General features: G+C 24.2%; 1 protein-coding gene across 1 annotated transcript; it reads left to right on the forward strand.

Moving 5' to 3' along the window:
- Positions 1-7,416: 7,416 nt before the first annotated feature.
- On the forward strand, positions 7,417-18,317 carry LOC145834956 (synaptotagmin-9-like). The gene is made up of 9 exons (XM_082942484.1): positions 7,417-7,670; positions 10,813-10,883; positions 11,680-11,812; positions 12,060-12,211; positions 12,274-12,411; positions 12,827-12,950; positions 14,514-14,685; positions 17,029-17,145; positions 18,018-18,317. The coding sequence occupies exons 1-9, from the start codon at positions 7,424-7,426 to the stop codon at positions 18,097-18,099; spliced, it is 1,236 nt and encodes a 411-aa protein (XP_082798610.1). The 5' UTR covers positions 7,417-7,423; the 3' UTR covers positions 18,100-18,317.
- Positions 18,318-19,078: the final 761 nt, after the last annotated feature.

A 19,078-nucleotide genomic window follows, 5' to 3' on the forward strand; every position in this document is an offset into this window, starting at 1 on the left:
ACATGATAAGTACATGAAATAGAGTTATAACGACGTATTTAGAACATAAATTTTAAACTAGAACCTTAATTGTTAAGTAATATAAAGTATAGTGTAAGATTTAACAGTTAGAAGAACTTTTGGTAATATTCACTGTTCAAAAACTGTAAGTTTTTGTTTGTCAGCAAAAAATATATACTTGAAAGTATTTTATAATTCTAAAGAACAAATATTTTTTAGTTGTTTTTAAATGAAAAATTTAACTAAATAAACTATTTTTAAAACAATAAAGTGTAAAAAAGGGACTTTTTATGTAAAGTATGTAAATTCATGTATATAATCGTTAATGAAATGACTAAGTATAACTATAAGTTAATCTTAACATATTACTTGCTTACTTTTATAATCTATTGAACCAAAATTAACTAAAACATTGTATTTAAAATAAAGTAGTAGTGGTAAGAACAAATCAAATTAGCTTTTATAGAAAAGTAGTAAAATAGGTAGTTTTCTATAAAGTCTATAAAGATTATAATTAATATTTTTTGTTCTACTTTGAGAAGTACATCAAAAAAAAACTCTGAAGTTGTTTTTTACGAAGTATTTGAAAACAACATAACTTAACGAGTTACTTTGTATATACCTTTTAATCGCTTTAAATATTCTCAAATATATTTATATAACTATCTTGATTTTTGTTTGATAAAAATATACTTTACATAAAGCAAACGTATATTTTTAAAGCTTTACTTGTAGTTCCTATAAGTATTTTTAATTAGAAATTACAAAAAAAACTATTATTTTTATAAAATATTTCTGTTTCACAATTTTAACAATATTAGTTAAAAATGTTTAGTTATAACTTTATTAAAAACGCTGTTACGAACTATGTTTGTCATTACTGTACTTAAATAGTATATATTTATTAGGTAACGAGTAAAAACTCTTTACAAAATTTAGTTCTTTTTTCTATCAATGCTAAAAACTCTATTTAAATATTATGTAATAAAAAATTTTTAAGAAGCTGTAAAATGTTGTTCAATTTTGTTTTACCTTTATGTACAATATGAATTCTTAGATAACGGAAATTTTTGTTTTCAAAGTTAACTTTTTTATCTTTTTATAAATAAGCAAAAAAAAATCAAATCTTAGTTGCAGCTAATCCGAAAAATTATACTTAAAAGATTTATTTACAAGTATAGTCATTACAGTTTTTATCTTTTTAGGCAGACATTACAAAACATAAGTATAACTTGTTTTGCCTTTTCCTTTTAAAAACTTTGTCATTAACATAATGATGTTTAGACTAGTTTTACTTTGATGCAGGGTAAAATGATTTTACGGTATAAATTATATCTTTAATAAATTACTTTTTTAAATAGCTTTTTTTATGAAAACAAAGAATTTATTTATCAGAAATTCTTTGCTGAGCCTCAAGAGATTGAAAGTTCATAACTTATAATAATCTTCAGAAACTAAATGGTTTCTTTATGCTAATTTTTTTAGTAATTCCACAAAACTGATTTTCCAAAAGCCTTAAGTTTAAACAATTCAAGTTTTATAAACATGGTAATTACTAAACACTTATTTTAGTATATTACGTACTATAGTGTGCCTGATAGTTTAAGAGTTTGTTTTTTGTTAAAACGTTATTTTAAATATATTAAGTGCTCTTTTTAAATCAAATTTAACATTTATTTGACTTTCAAACCGGCATTAGTTTTTTAAGATAAAAAATACTGGAAACCTATCATTTTTCACATTTATTAAAAAAATATTTTAATACCAGTATTGTTTAAACTAAAGAGCTTGTGATTTAGTTTAATAAATTCAAGATTCAATTTAGAGTCATGTACAAAAAGAAAATACCACAGTTGCTTAAACTAGATCGTCAAGGTCAAAAATAAAAGTTAAAAAAGTAGAAGTTTTAAACAGCTAGATTTTAACTTCATTTAAAACGGCTCTACTTTGAAAAAATATCTAAAAGAAAAAGTGAGATTTAACAAAAAACTATTCGTTATGGCAAATTTTAAGAAATTTGTTAAATAAATGAACTCATTATATCACTTGTCTTGGACAAAACGTTAAACTGCATACAATTCGTGGACGTTTCGATAGCCGAAAGGTTTTTACGTGCACAAAGGTCCTAGGACCAATCATTTTGAGCGTTATCTTGTCGTTCAAAAAACAGTTTATGATTTTATAGTAATGCTAAGTTAAAGTAAAAAGAGACAAACAAAAACAACTATTATGGTTTTAGATTTTATGCTCTAAAAAGTTAGTAAAAAATTTTGGTAATCGTAAACACTAAAACAAAAAAAAAAAGAACTACTTGTTTATGTATATACTCTATTAATGCTAAATAAGATAATCATCATAAATATTTAGACCACCAGTTTTAATATTTTGCTAATTAATATTATTATATTGCTAATTATTTTTTCCTATATATTTTAAAACTTTGAAGTTTTTACAGTCTTTTAGTTCTAATTAATTTTTATCATTTGTATTTTAAACTACATTTGTAAATTCTTAAGTAAAAAGCATTATTTTGTTCATTAAGAAAATAATCTTCGAACTCGATATAGCATAATTTGAATTTATTCTTGACAAATTAGTTACATTTTTGCACAACATCTTTCACGTCATTATTAGAACTAAACCAAATAATTTTACAAATTTAGGCAAACTGCTTCAATAATGAGATCTAAACTAGCAAAATATTTTCATAGGCGATGTTACAGGATTAAAAAAAAACTGTTTTAATAAGAAGTAATTCCTTTCAAATTTATAACTTTTCTCATTTCTTATGCTTGTTTTATTTTTTACTAATGCTTTAAAAACTTGGATAAACTGTTTTAATTATGAGAGTTAAACTTGCAAAACATTTTTATAGGCGATGTTACAGCAATTAAAAAAGTTAAACCATTTTAATACCAAGTAATTTATTTTAAATGTATAACTCCTAAATTTTACACAGGGTGTTTTTGAAATAACTGCTTCATGTAAAACATCTTTAAGCTTTAAACTCGAAGGTTGCATACCTATCTCTCATACAGTTTATACTATGCTTGTTTTCCAATAAGGGTCTGGGCGGTAAGCTTTAGAGGTAAATCAGCCCAACCAAATCTGTTATCTTTTAAAATAACTTGTAACCTTTTGAGAAGGTACCAAAATATTTTTAACATACCCCCTAGCTTTGTTATTCTAACCAAGTAAAACTATATAAAAGTTGTTTTGTTTTTCATATTTGGTAATTAATTTCAAGGGTGTCTAAGTTGCTGAGATGAAAAATATATACAGTTAGAGCAACGTCGTTTTACATAAGTAAAATATTTTTATAAAAAAAATGAAGAACTTGAGTAGCTAATATGGGGAATATTAGGAAACTTTAAATAAATAAGGACTTATTTAGTTTTTTTATTTAGTTTCATCGATCTTTTAGACGCTATATAACATTTAGTAAAGTTTTCTCAAATAGAAAAATAAAAGTTGTACGATTTTAAGTGTAGATTAGTATACAGTAGATAAGTTGAACGTTAAATAAAGTAATGTAAAAATAGATGATACTTTATTTTCTATCAGTATTTCAAAAATTTTCTGAAACAAAAATAACTAAAAATAATTATCATTATTTTTATGATATTGTTGATAATAATGTAAATACTAAACATGATTTTTAACATGCGATTCAGTCATGGCATAGTGAATAATTGGTCTTAGGACCTGGTGTACGAAAAACCTTTCGGTTATCGAGTCGTACACCGTTTGGATACCTTTTAACGTCTTGTCCAGGACATTTAGTTGTTAAAGTTTACAGTTAAAGTTTAAAAAAATTGAAATCTTAATTTAGCTTAATTTTAGATTAAAGGTGTCAATAGTTTTGCTTGTTTTTTTTTAATTATGTATATTAACTAATTTTTATTTTTTTTTACATAGTCTAGCTAAAATAAATATATTTTTATATCTACCTTGTTTACTGTTTTTTAATTACGATTTATTTCATCATACTAAAAATACAAGCTACTTTAAATGCTTGATACTTTTTATTATTTTTTCATACAAAATTATGAGATATATTTTGTTTTGTATCTCTGAAACACTTTGTTGGAAGTACACTAAAAATAGAGAACAAGCTGTACCTTTAGTTAGTTCAAAGTTTTTAGGTCTTTGAAGACTAATGTTTTGCTTGAAAACAAAATTTTTACCAATATCATTATAGCTTACTATAATGTAAAAATCAAAGATGTTTTTTGAGTCTCAAAAACAACTAACTAGTTTCTTTCATCTTCGTCAGCTTTTGTGGTTCCCTGAGTTTTTTGTTTAAAGCTGTACAAATGTTACTTGTCTTAATTTTAAGATGTGCTGTAAGCGTTTGAAGTGTTAATTCAAATATAAAAACACTTTTATGTAACCCTATGGTATTTTTGATTTTTAATGGTAATTTTTGAGCTCGCTTAATTAGAAAGCAATAGATTCATATTTTTCTACCGGTTTTTCTTATTCATTTTTTAAAAACAAAAATTAAAAATAATAGATAGGTTCGGAACTATGATAAACATACAATCTGATTTTTGAAATTTTATCAAATTCTATGCTAAAAAGATTAAAAAAATTCTTAAACTTTTATTTAAATTTAGTCACGGAAAGTGTTACTTGATCATGACACTCTTAGTTCTCTGATAAAATAGTTAATAAAGATAAAAAAAACATTTAAATTTTTTTTTTTACTTTTGATTATTGTATTTAATATTTCTTTATTTTTCTTAAAATTTACAATTTTTATCAAAGGAAGTATAATTGTTTTCAATAAATATTTTGCTTAGGTTAAAAAAGTATACAATTTGTACAAGTAGTTTTTTTAAACTTAATCATTTATAACTTTTTTTTTAAATATATCTGATAAGTATAAACACTAATTATTACTACCTTGTTGAATGAACATGTTACAGTCGCATTCAATATAAAGTTAAACTACCTACAGTTTGTTTTTATTAACCTAAAGATTAAGTTTATTATTTTGCAGCTTTTTTACATTAAAATTACCTGTTCCTGTTACAATTATTTGTTGCACTTATGTCGTCAAATGCTAAAAAAAAAAATTAACAATTTATAAAATTTATATTAAAAGTAAACAAACAGTTTGACTGTACTTTTAATAAATAAACAAAGCATAGATTCTAAAAAACTTGAAACAAAGAGAGTTTAATGTTTCAATTGCGCTATATGATATAAGTAGCTTAGTAATATCACGATCTTTTTTAAAATTTCGATAAAAAATTATGCCTAAATAGCAGGTTTATTTTTATAAGTGACTTTCAAGTAATAACCTACGTATTTTCGTATTTCCGTCTTTGTTTTTATTGTGCATTATAGATGATTTTTTTTTTCATTTAAAAGTTTAGTAAAACTTTAGTCTAAAAACTTTATCCTTTTCGTAGCAAAAATTTTTTTTTGAAACAAGTTTAGGTAATTTGATTCAAAAGTAGTTTGTTAGAGATCAAATAAGTTTGTTTCTCAATAAAAAAACTGCTTTTAGCTTAATTATGTATCAAGTTTTTTTTATCTTCTGTAGAAGTATTCTTTAAACTAATACTTCTTTTTCTTTTTCATTATTATGTTGTTAGCTTTAAAAATATGTTTACTCAAACAAATTTATTTAATAATAAAAATTACTATTTATCAAACTAAACAACATGTTTTTATTCGGTTTTTTAAACATCAAGTTTAAAGTAATACAATTTTAATAAATACTATTTCATAAAAAACTATTTTGACATATTAAAGGAAAAAAAACTAACAAAAGTTTTAATTTACTAAACTACATATACTTAAAGCTTTTATATTCAGTTTAAAACGAAACTAGCATTCAATAATCCTAGTTTTTAAATAAACATTATCTAAGTACAACAGTGTTTCTTATTATTAGAACTTTGAAAGTTTTTTTCAAATTTAAAAAAGCCATAATAGAATAAGAAAAGCCAAGAAGACTATTAAAGATCTACGAAAAGTGACTTTCATACAGATCATAAAGTTTTTGAACTTTAAAACTAAATCTCAAAATTATGCTATCAAAATCCAACTTATTAAAAGTATCGAGTCTTAGTTGTTAAAAAAATATATACTTGTTTAGCATCGGGTAGTATTTTAAATTTAATTTCCTATAGTTGCATAGTTCTCATTGTTTTAGTTTTTGTAAATCTTGAGTTTATAAATAATATAGCTTCTTACGATTATTTGTATTGTATCTAGTATAGAAGTTAAGGGCAAAATTTGGAAAGTTTTCGAAACGCCAGAAGTTACATTTTATATTTTAAATTTTTTCAATATCTATCTATAAGTAACTTATCATAAAGAAAAAAACTAAAATGAATTTGTACTAAACTTTTTGGTTAAAGGCGTAAAACTAGCTTTCGTTCATATCTTTCAGAACAAATGTATAAAACTAATTTCATGGTAACAATTAGATTAAATCTCTATTTTGAATTACATGATCTATACAAAATAAAACGTCGTGTTACCTAGACATTTATTATATCGAATGATGAAACTTAGTTTTTTTTAAAGAAGTTAGCTTTCTAAAGGTGTTACTATTTTTGCAATAATTAAACAAAGGAAATATTCTATGTTTTATATGAAAACTAAACACTTATAATAATTTTTTGTATTACCTTTTTAAACACTAAAAATTTATTCCCTTTTAAACTTTTATATTTTTATTTAAAAAAAACAGAACATTCTAAGAAACTTTAAATTTAGCTTTCTTTAAGTATGTTGTTTATAAGAAAAAAAAAGTTATATTAATTAACAGTATTTCCAAAGTAGAGTTTACACTGTACAGTGCACAATTGTTGTTGTATAACTTGGTTAGTTTAGCACAAATATTTTGATGAAATTAATATTAAAATATTAAAAGTGAAAATATTAAAGTGAGTTATTTTTTTTTATATAATGTTTTAAAATAGTTAATATAAAAAATGAAATTGAATAGCAAGGTTTTCTATAACCAAAAGGACTAACTTGGGAGCTGTACAGCTTTCGAAATTTTATATAACTACTGTTCTGAAGAGAGACTAAAAAATTATTAGTAACAATACTGAACAAACAAACACCAACAAATTTGAAGTGAAAACCCGATTTTTAAAGTTTATTTAAATAAGAAAAACTGAGTTATTCTATAAACAAGTACAAAAATGTGTAAATTTATATTTTTAAAACCGGTAACTTAAATATAGAGGACAATATTTATATAGTCCTGATGCTTATCTAGCATTAAAACTGAGTTCAACAAGTATGTTTTTAATAAACTTTTATATATTAAGTTTTTTTAACGCTAAAAACAGCTTAAAATAAAATAAAAACAATAATTGCATTGAAATAAAAAATACACTTAAAATGCAGAATTTAAGTATCCATTACCAAATTTTACAAGCTACATTTAGAGATGCTACAATTCAAGGCAGTGTTTACTCTCATTCTGATTTGTATTTTCGTGTTTATTTTGCTCGCCCTGATTGCTATTTACTTCTACGTCCTGAAAAACAAAAAATCTTCTGAGGGTCGAAACAAAATAAAGCTGAAGTTGAATCCGTACATTGACGCTGTTTACACAAAGACACACGCCCCTGGTCATGACCCTCAATACAAGTTCGTTCTGCCAGGAAGACTATACGGCGACGAGTGCTCTAATGGTTAGTGTAAACAGTAAGCTATTATAAATACTTGTATTTAAAAAAAAAAGTACATATGTGTACTATTATATGTAAGTTTATGTGTATTTTTGTAAGTTTTAATATGCCATATGCAAATAGAATATATAAACTAACTTTTTCGAGGTTAAGTTAAGTTTGTTTATAAAATATTTCTTGTTTTCGATTTTTAATTCTAGGCACTAGGTCAAAATATTTTACTTCAAGTTTTAATTCGGTAGCTTTTTTGTAACGTTTTTTAAAACTTCTTAATTCATTAATTGTTTGCTGAAATTCTTTTCATATGAAAATTGCTGTTTTGATTAGTACATAATACTGTGTTCATTAAAATTTTTGTATTTGCTATCTTATTTTTAGTTCAAGCATTCAAGATTTTTTTGTAGTTTATAAGACTGTTTTAATCTTTTATAGTATATATCAACATACCTTGATATAGTTATTTGTGTATATAAAATGTTATATACGTGCATTCTGTAAATAGACTAGGAGGAAAATATAGGTAAAATTTATTTAAAAAAAAAACCTTACTTTGAGGATAATTACAAGTTTTGAAGTTATACTTAAATCTTTAAGAAGCTTTTATTTATTTGCAAACTAAACTTTTGTATCAAAAACTTCAACAATTGTAGTAGCATTATAAATGTTTTAAACTCTATGAGAATAAACTAGAATATATTTTTACCTATTGTGTGTACAGTAACCTCTCGCTTATTTACGCACGTTATGTCAACAAAAAAAGTGCGTAAAGATACGAGAGGTATAAAGTATACTTACTAGAATGGCTGTTTTTTAATATTGCCTCTAGTTAAAAGCATACTGAAGACTTTGCCACTTTTAACAAATTGTTTACTTGGTTTATAAATATGAAAATAGAAAACTATACTTATATTAAAAATAAAGGACTTAAGTTTATATAAAACAATATTACTTGTAGAAAAATTTTACTAATTTTATTATTAATAACAAAAAATTGAGATTTGTGTTAATTGTAAGCTCTATATTTATTAAGTATCACTGCTACTTTTTGCTAGGAGGTTTTATTAGATTTCTTTTTTGGATGTTTATTTATATATAGGGTAAGAGTGCTGTTTTTTTTTCGTTATTTACTCTTATTATTTCATTATACTTTTATTATTTAAAAAAGTCATATTTCTTTCAGAATTTTAATTTAATCTCTTATTGTTAACACAATTTCTTATACACTAAAATATAATTAAATGTTTATAAATTAGTCAAGGAACACAAATTTACAAAGTCTAAAGATATAGAGAGGTGAGTTAGCATGTAAAAACATATTTTAAATAAAAAACATACAACAAACCTACTTTGTGCAATATCAAAAATAATCAAAATTTTTGTTTTTTGGTTTTTTTAGAATTCTCAAATGCGTAACTAAACGAGAGTGCGTAACGTCACGAGTGCGTAAAGATGCGAGAGGTTACTGTACTTTAAGATTTATTTTTTTTCGAACAACCTTTGTTTCGCGTATTTTAAAGCAAAATAAAAAAAAATAAAACTGTTAAGAATTTAAAACCTAAAGATTTAAAAATTAATTGTCTTCTGTTGTGTATGATAAAAGTTAACAGGTCAAAAAGTTAAAAACTAGCGAGGACTTACATGAAACACTAAAGTCATGTAATAAAAAAGTAAATTAAGTTTACCATTAAAACGCATTGAAGTCTTTTAATATTTTTATCGTCAAACATCACTAACTAGTAAAAGTAGAGTTATTTTTTGTGCTCTAAAAAATGTTTTATTTGAAAGGATTTTGTGAATTGCGTAAGTTATTAAGCTTAAGGAAAAGAAGTAAACTGAATTTTCAATTACTTTTTGTCAAAATTAAAAGAACTTGTACTATTTTTACTTCTACTATAAACAAACTTCTAATCTTCAGAAACTATTTAGTCAAAACAATTTGAAAATTAAAACCTTACATTGTAGTTTAAAGCATTTTTACTGCAAAATTTAGCATTTCTACCTAATATACCCGTTTATACTTATTAAACTTAAAAGATTTTCGTTAAGTTCAGTCTCTACTCTTTATCTACAAAAATATTTACAATAATCTATATTTAAAGTTTTATATATCCTTTACGTTCTTTTATAACAATAATACAACTGTAAGTGTAAAATAAATAAATGCAAGTTACTAATTTTTAACTTTTTAACACTTAGTTTCAAAATTTGGGTTAATTCATGTTTTCTAAACAGTCTTATTTTTGTTGACTAACAAGTATTAAGATTGTATGTGTAACAAAAAAAAATATTATTTAGGTATTCACAAGAAAAACATGAAAACTATTTAGTATTACAGACGAGTAAACTTCTAAAACTTATTCAAAATTTAGGATGTTTAGTATTTTACGAAAAATTTATAGAAATACAAAACTTAATTTAAAAAAATTAAACTCAACAGAAAGCATTATACGTATATTTTTGACTGCTCTCTAGCAACTAGGTCAAACGAACACACAACTCTTTAAAATGAAAAAAAAAATGTGATAAATTAACTAGACATTTTTTAAAACTTACCATCAGTTATATGTAAAAAACAACAGTTGAAAATAAAAAATATAGAAGTTTTATATTGATACTTTTCCAGTTTGGTTAATAATATATTCTAATAAAAAAATTGTAGCTTTTATCTTTGTTTTTAGATTTAGATTTGTATTTATGTCAGCTTGATAAAAAAACAGGTGTATTACAGTTCAGTTATAAGTTGTTAACGTCTTTTTTTTTACTGCTAAGAGTAAGATTTATATGATTTCCAAAAACTCTCCAATGTTTTGTTTAAAATTATTTTGTTTTAGTCAAGTTTTTTTTTTAACTCAACTGGTATTAATATCACTATGCTTAATGAATTCTATACAATTTTCGAAAAATTGTTATTCTGACTTTTAGCTTATAATGCTCTATGTTTTAAATCTGAAACACTGTTGTTATTGTCGACTCGTTACTTAAAAGCGTTTGCTTTAGTTAAGCTTTTTTATAAATGTAATTAAGACTATAAATTGTAAATTCTTTTATTTAAGTACCTTAGTTCAAAAAAACACTTTTAGTAAACTGAAGCTTTTACAAACAAAATTAAAATGATGTAACTGATTTACACAATTTTTTTTTTCAGAAGAACGTACAAGATTGGTTTCAATGTCAGATCCAATAGACCCTAGAAATATTAATCCTGCTCTATACCAGGTATCTAGACTAACAGTATCTTGTTTGCATGTGTTAGTAATCTTTTATTAAATTGTTACTTATTTAATGCATAGAATAAATGATTTAAAAAAATTCAATGTAAGTTATACTTAATATTTAATAAGAAAGTTAATTGATAAATGTGCTAATTAACTATTCTATTACCGGTTTCGGTGAGAAAAATATTTGACTTTGTCAAATAATTTACAAAGTAGTAAACTATAGTAAAAATTCATAAAAAAAACTTTTGAGACTTTTTTTGTACTTATATACTTAATAAACTTCAATGTTTGTTTATTATTGAAAAAGTTACTTTTCTATAGAGTTTTGTAGTGCATATATATTCAATGTAGTTAGTTAATATTAAAGAATGCGTAAAAAACGTTTGTAAAAAATACGTAGTAGACTTATTCAAGAATTTTTAAACTTAAAATTTTTAAACATACATGTATTGGTCTAAAAATTTTTAAATTGATACCATAAATTTTCTCAAAAACTCAAAAATATTTTGTAACCTGGAAAAAAATAAGGAAATTTTTATTATTTGTTTGTTTGACCTGTAAAAATTCTATACTTTTTAGAATCCTATCATAATTTTTTTTTTACTAAATAAACACATTTTACAACTTTTTGAACTCTTTTCATTTTTATATTCAAATATCAAATTATTAAGTTTAATATGGTTTTTTCTTATTACATTAGATAAACTCTTTTCATTTTCAAAGTTGACTAATTTCGAAATTTATCTAAACTATATCAAAACTTTAACAAAAGTATTTAAAAAATTTTACAACAGAATGATAGCAGAGAAAGCTTTGAGGATGTTAGAGACAAGCCTCACATAGAGTATTCAGTAATGTTGAACGGTGACACTAATAAATTACATCTTAATGTGAACAAAATTAATAATATTGAACTAAAACAAACAGGTTTGCATAAAAATAGAACAAATTATTACTTGCAATTTTTATCATCTTTACAATTTAAAAAATAACAGTTAAGTTACACTCTTAAAGATTTTTTGATTATATACTAATAATATTATAACACTTGAAAAGTTAACAGTGCAAACTACCAATGTAGTAGAGCTTAAACTTACTTTAACGTTACCATAGAAAAATAATTTAGATTTAATAAATTTATATCTTATATAAAATAAAAGTAATTTGTAAACAGAGGAAGCTTACTTTGTCGCAACTTTAATGCCAAGCAAAGAAAAACTAAAAAGCAAATCAGTTCCGAAAAAAACAGATGACAATGATATTGTTTTTAAACAGCTGTTTGTGTTTGGTTTGCAGAACAAAGATTTAGAGGAGTCATATTTAAATGTAATTTGATTTTAGCTTTTTTTGATACCTAATTTTTGTATACTTATAACAAAGGTTTTTAGATTCAAGTTTTCATTCAAGTCCTAAATACTGGTCATTGCATAGGGGAGGTTTATCACGACTTGAAATTTATAAAGGTACATGAAAGCAAAAATTATTGGAAAAGGTTGAAATTTAATGAAGAAGACCAGCAAAATATAGTGAGTTATTAGACTCGTAAACTATAAGTAAAAATATTATATAAATAATAACTATACCGTATCTTTATAAGTGTTTGCAAAGTCTCAGAAATATAATAAAAAGTCGCAGAGTTAAAAATGTATCAGTTTTAATTTTGTAAGTTTTGTTAATTTGTATTTGTTATTTAATTCTTTCAAGACTTTCTAATGCAAACTCAAGTTTGTTAATTTACGATAAAATGAATTTGAAAAAAATCAAAATTTTATGTTGTTTAAACGTTTATTACCTTAGAAAGTAACTTAAAGTTTCTACGAGTTACACATTTAGATAAAACGAAAATTGCACGACATTGTGGGTTTTTTTTTTAGATTTCATTAACCATATCATATTATTGTATTCATTTTATATAATAAAAAAAAAAATTTGCTTACAAAGACAACAAGAAAAGCTGGTCAAATTTTAGTTAGTTTGGGATACACCCCTGCAACTGAGACACTAAAAGTTATGATTTTACGCGCCAGAAATTTGGTTGAAGTCAATAAAGAAGGAGAACCCCCAAGTAGTTTGAATAATATTTTTTTGATAATATGTTATTTGTACAAGCTATTAACTGTTATAGACTTATAACTTTGAATTAAGTTTATTTTTTGTTAGTTTTTTTTAATTTTGAATTTGGATACTAATAAGTTTCGATAGATGTTAGTATGATATTTACTTAAGTTTTATATAAAATTTTAACCAAGTAAATATGAAAAGACTTTACTTAAAAATTTGTTTTCTAAATGTTTAAAATCTTTAATCTCAATATTTATCTATGGAGTCGTTTAAATTAGAAATAAGGTCATTTCTAGATCATAAATAGGTTTTTATTTGATTGAAATAAATGTCTTAATTTTTAAAAAGCTCACAAATCTTATATATAGGTAAAAACGTTCTTAAATCACAGATAATTTTATAATTGTTTAAGTGAAGAAATTCTTTAAACAATTACTTTCTGCCGTTTCTAATTATGTTCGTCTGCCGTTTAAACAGTTTAGGGTTCCAATATTTAAATTTGAAAATTATTATTTTATATAGTAGACTTTTGATATGCAGTTTTAGATGCTAACTCACTTTTTGAAATACAGTAAGTATGCTTTTTCAACACAGCCCAAATGTGCATAACAAACAGGAAATGCGAACTTAAGAGTTGCATTCTCAAATGTAAAGCTATTGTTACCAGTTAAAATTAGAAATAAAACTTAAAGAGTTGTAAATTTAAGTTTATTTTCAAACTTAAATTTATTCTATACATGTAAGATTGTGTTGAGTTAATTATACATACATAGTTTAAGTCCAAGTTTTGGTCTACTTAACCTGCCGTATATCTTCACAATTTTGATTTAAGCTTTATATGCGAATTTAAGCGGTAGGTTACTGAATAAATTGTTTTAATCCTCTCAGTAAGATTGCATACAAAATCATCAAATTTGTATTAGACCATTTAGTTTTATGAGCAATAGCTGTTTCGCTGAGACTTTATTAGATAGGCAATTAAAACTGCTTTTAATAGAAACAAAAAAATACTTATGAAGTTGCTCTTAAACTAAATAAGAATTAAAGCACTTTAAATTTATATACACATTAGTACTTAATTAACTTATTCAATATTTGCAAGCTTCACACTAAAAGTTTTAAGTCCATTTTATATACTAAATATGAAAAAAAAAGTTTACTCTATTTGCATTATTATTTAATGTATTTACTCTCTTGAATTAATAAATTTTAGATTTGTATTATACGACTCTCTTGACTTTAACTAATATTTAATTGTAATATGCTTTAAGATAAAAGTATATATTTAATTTATTGTATGTACAAATGTTGTACATTTTACTGTATACTATTATCGAAACATTAGAATTCAATTCCAAGCAACATTAATCTGAGTTATTACTGTAGTCATTTTTTTATCCATAATACTGAATAATATAATTCAACTTAGCTGAAGTTAAAAGCTACAGAGAAACAAACTTTCTTATTGAAATGAATAGTTTCCATACGTTTCAGAACTAGTAACATAATAATTTGTCAAGTTATAACTTTATAATTTGTCAAGTTAACAAACTAATTTAAAAATTAGATCCTTACGTTAGAGTTGCAATTGTTCAAGAAGGAATACCAGTTCGTAAAAAGAAAACGCAGACAAAATACCAAAACTTCCACCCAATTTTCAACCAATCTATTAGCTTCAATGTAAACCTCAACGTCCTTCCTTTGACAGAAATTCAGATATACGTTGTTCATGATGGCAGGTAATTAAATTAAACATAGTGAACTATTCTTAAAGTTGTTTTTTAGTACTTGTAAACTAGGAGTAAAAGTTTATAAATTTATTTTGGTTAGGTATTCAAATAATTCTTGTTATAAACAAAATTATTTTATTTTATTAAATTATTTTATTTTATAAAAAAATTGTATTATTCATAAAAGTTTTAAAAATTTAAAGCTTTTTGAATTTGAACTTTTATTGTGCATCACAACTTTGTTGGTTTTTATAATAAGAACCTTTGTAGTCCTACAGGGCCTGAGGTAGGAACTACCTTTAATTAGGGGAAGTCCCCTTTTTTGTGCTAAACGCTTAGCGCGTTTAGCTCTTGAGGTTTTTACTGAATTTACCTTACTCATTAGGTTTAACTTAGTAATTATTAAATATGTAATAAACTTAATATATATAATTTCTTTAATGAAGTTAGTTTATTGAAAACGTGATGTTAATGTGAAAATTAGGATAATGCAGCTAATAAATCAGTTGAATAAAACTGCGCATAAAAACACAACAAAAAAACACAAAGTTCTACAAATAGAAATGTCTTAATGATGTTCTTAAAGTGTCTGAGTGACACAATCTTAAACACAAAATAGGTCTTACTAAAAATACTACTAATAATACAGAGTCTTAATATATGTCGTGCTTCATGCACAACGATGGTTAAACTAAGCACAATATAATATAATAATGCAAACAAACATCAAGATCTTATAAAATGAAAATAATAAAAAAGTTCTTATAATCAATTAGTGTGCCTCTCGCACGGTCTTATGGCTTAACTGAGCACATTACAATACAGTTATACAAATAAACATGAACTTCTTATAAAATGACAGTCATAACAAAATTCTTAAACTCAATCAGTGTCTTAAGTTCTTATTATAATTAGTGTGCTTTTTGCACGATCTTATGGCTAACTGAGCCAAAAACAAAAATAAATAACAACATATTCGAGCTGCGCGTAGTGCGCAAGCTAGGGCTAATGAGCATTATCACAAACATTTTTAAAGTTTTATAGTGTAATTTGATATAAAATCGTCTAACGCCCCCTGGCGGTCATTTAAAATACAACAAAATGCATATTTTGTTACACCTTTTGTTTATTAATTTATTTATAATTAAGCATAAATAACTCTAAAAGCATTTGACTATACCCTAGCCTGGTTTTCAAAGATCTTTTATACATTAAAGCTTGCCTAGAAGCAATATTCAAGCTACCTACAGCAAAACTGAGATATTTTCTTACCATCACTTAATAAGCACTAAACTGCACCGCACGACCATCAACAACAGTTTATTGTAACGGACATCCAATTAAATTTTGTAATCTTTTTATTTTGTAATGGAGAATTTTAAGTAAGTTACGTTCATCCAAGCGTTCAAGAGAAGCTCATGCACAAGAGAATAAAAGAGAATTAAGAGAAGCGCACTCTTGTGACTCTTATGAATGACATCAAAAATCACTGATGCAGTTTTGCATGCGCATGTAACAGCCATATCAACTTATAAGTTTTGGCAGTCATGAGTCGAGCCACAACTTTCCTGCAGTCAACATGTAGTTTCCAGAAACAGACATTAATTATTTTTTCATTGTTTTATAATAAGTTTTTATTTATCCATATTTACTTCTTATAAGTTTTTTTTGACATAAATTTAAAATAGTTAATTTTTACTTCAGCTTGAGCATTTCTTGAATATATTTTCTTAGATTAATTTCATTATTTTTTTCCAAAGTACAAAGTTTTTTTATTAGTATTTTTGTATCATTATTGTTTGCATGGTTGTTTATATTAAAATTATATTGAAAATTTATATAGTTATTATGAAAATATCTACTCATTGTTATGCCTAGTTTTTATAAGTAGCATATAAGGTAGCTTTAAGTATAATTTAGTTTAAGTTTAGTTCAAAATTAATTATGGTTATTTGTGTAGGTAAATTATATGTTATAACTTATAACCATTCAAGTATTAAGTCTATTATTAAAGTAGCCCATTCTTATAATGGGTTACATTATGTCTACTTGATGAGTAACATGGTACCGTTGTAGGCTGCTTCGCGCAGCAGTCTAGTGCTTAAAACTTGTATATTATTATGTGAAAAAATTGTTAGAAATATAACAATAGCTATTAGAATATTTAATAAACATTCAACTAAAACTTTATTAGTAGAAATTATATTAGTTTTTAAATGAATTGTTTAGCTACTAACATTAACTATTCAAAAAATTGGTGCTAAATTTGTAAATCTGTATTATAGTCAAGTATTTAAAATTGGACTACAAAAATAAATCAGCTTTGAGTAAGACAACTTGTTATAATCTTAGAATGAGCGATACTGGTAATAACAAAATGACGATTGGTTTTGTTGAGATCGGTCCGCAATCTTCAAGACACGAATACGACCACTGGATGGAACTAATGAGCAATCGGCAATCGTCGAGGTACAATGTTTTACTATTTTGATTTAAATGGTTAACAAAAATTAAAAGTAAACTGTTTAAAAAAGAAATCAGTTGGATTTGTACTTTAAGCCAATAAAAATCTAAGCTTAAAAGTAATAAGTAATATAAGTTAACAGTTAATATGATAAAAATTAGGAATTAAAAATGTTAATTTTTACATTTTCTAACGTTGCTTTTACAATGAAGTTTTGCTAACTAAAAATTTTTAATTTCTAAGAAAATTTTCTACCAGAGTAGCAATTGTAACTATATATATATATATGGGTAGCTATCTAAACTGCACGAGGGGACAAAATTGCACGAAAATACTTTTGCACAAAGATACTTTTGCACGAAGGGTCACTTTTGCACGGGTCAAACTTTTTTTAATTTAGTTTTTTTTTTATACTATCACTGTAACCCCAAACCCTTACCCTCAGTTGGTAGCTTTATGTTTTTATTTAGTTATTTTTTTTTCTGTATTTTTTTAATTTTTATTAATTTTTTTTCTGTATTTTTTTAATCTCGTGCAAAAGTGTAACTCGTGCAAAATTGACTTTTGGTGCAAAATCGTCTTCGTGCAATTTGTCTTCGTGCAATTTAGACCCGTTCCCATATATATATGCTATAACTTAGAAACTGCGTTTTACAAAATCTTTAAAAATAAACTGAACAATTTTCAAAATCATTACTAATGCAAATACGTGAATATTATACGATGTACATAGAATTGTTTTTCATTAAATTAAAATTAATTGTAGACAAGTTCATGTGTACGTATTCATTATTCAGATATCAGTTTTGCAAAAATTTATTTTAGTATTAAAAGCTATTTAATAAACTGGTATATTTTCTAAATTTGTTTTGAACAGGTGGCACCACTTAACAGCAGAAACTAAATCATTATCTGCAGTAACACAATCGACTACTAATGAAAGCAATAGCTTATTTTAAATATGATACATGGCTTCTAAATTTTTGTGCTCTTTAATTATTTATGAAAAAACGGTTTAGCTGTAGATAGTCACTGTGTAAAAATATTTACTGTATTGTTCAAACTTTAAAACTATTCAATAATGATGAAAACTTTGATTTAAGTAAGCCAAGGTTAGAAGCGCAAACAATAAAAACATTTCTGATGTCTTAATTTAAGATCAATTTAGTAAACTGCTATAAAATAATGGTGAAGTAAATCAACAAATCTTAGATAATTCTTTAAAAGAAGCTTTAGATTTTAATTTCACCTATACAGTTACTATACCATTTATTTTTTTTCAAACGAATTTGTTATAATAATTAGTAATTTTTCTCTCATTTACAGACTTTTATAAACTTAAGTTTTAAAATTTATTTAGTTTAAACTTGTTGTAAAATATGTTAAATAAAACCTTAATATATTGTATTAGCTACTTTTTTTTTCTATATTAGAAAACAAGTACACTGAGACTAAAAATCATAGTTTTTGTTTATAAAAGTTTAACCTTAATTTATTCTAGTTTTCTTAACGATTAAAAATAAGATAAAAGCTATAAACTCAAACAAAAATAATATGAATACAATTTAAAAGCATGTGATCATAGCAAACATATAGGGCATTTATTAATAAAACATATTTGAAATAAACCAAAGCAAAAACAGTTAAAAAGAAAACAATTTTATACTTATCTGTTGTATTAAGATCAATAACAAATAAAACTAACTTAAAAAAATTATAAGCGATATTTGCTTCATTTTTTCAGGAGGAAGTAGTTCAAGATATAATTATCTAAATTTTTCATTCAGGTGTTAATTATAAAGATATAAAAAGTTGTTTTTCTTTGTTGCTGTAAAACTCCCGTTAAACAAAAATTAGACAAGATAAAAGTAAATTAAATCAAAAAATAGTAATAATAAGTGTCCGCAAAACTTAAATACAAAGAAAACTTTTAAAGAA

Source organism: Thalia democratica, chromosome 4, assembly GCF_965202585.1.
Source record: "Thalia democratica chromosome 4, ktThaDemo2.hap1.1, whole genome shotgun sequence".
In the NCBI taxonomy this organism is placed as follows: domain Eukaryota; kingdom Metazoa; phylum Chordata; class Thaliacea; order Salpida; family Salpidae; genus Thalia; species Thalia democratica.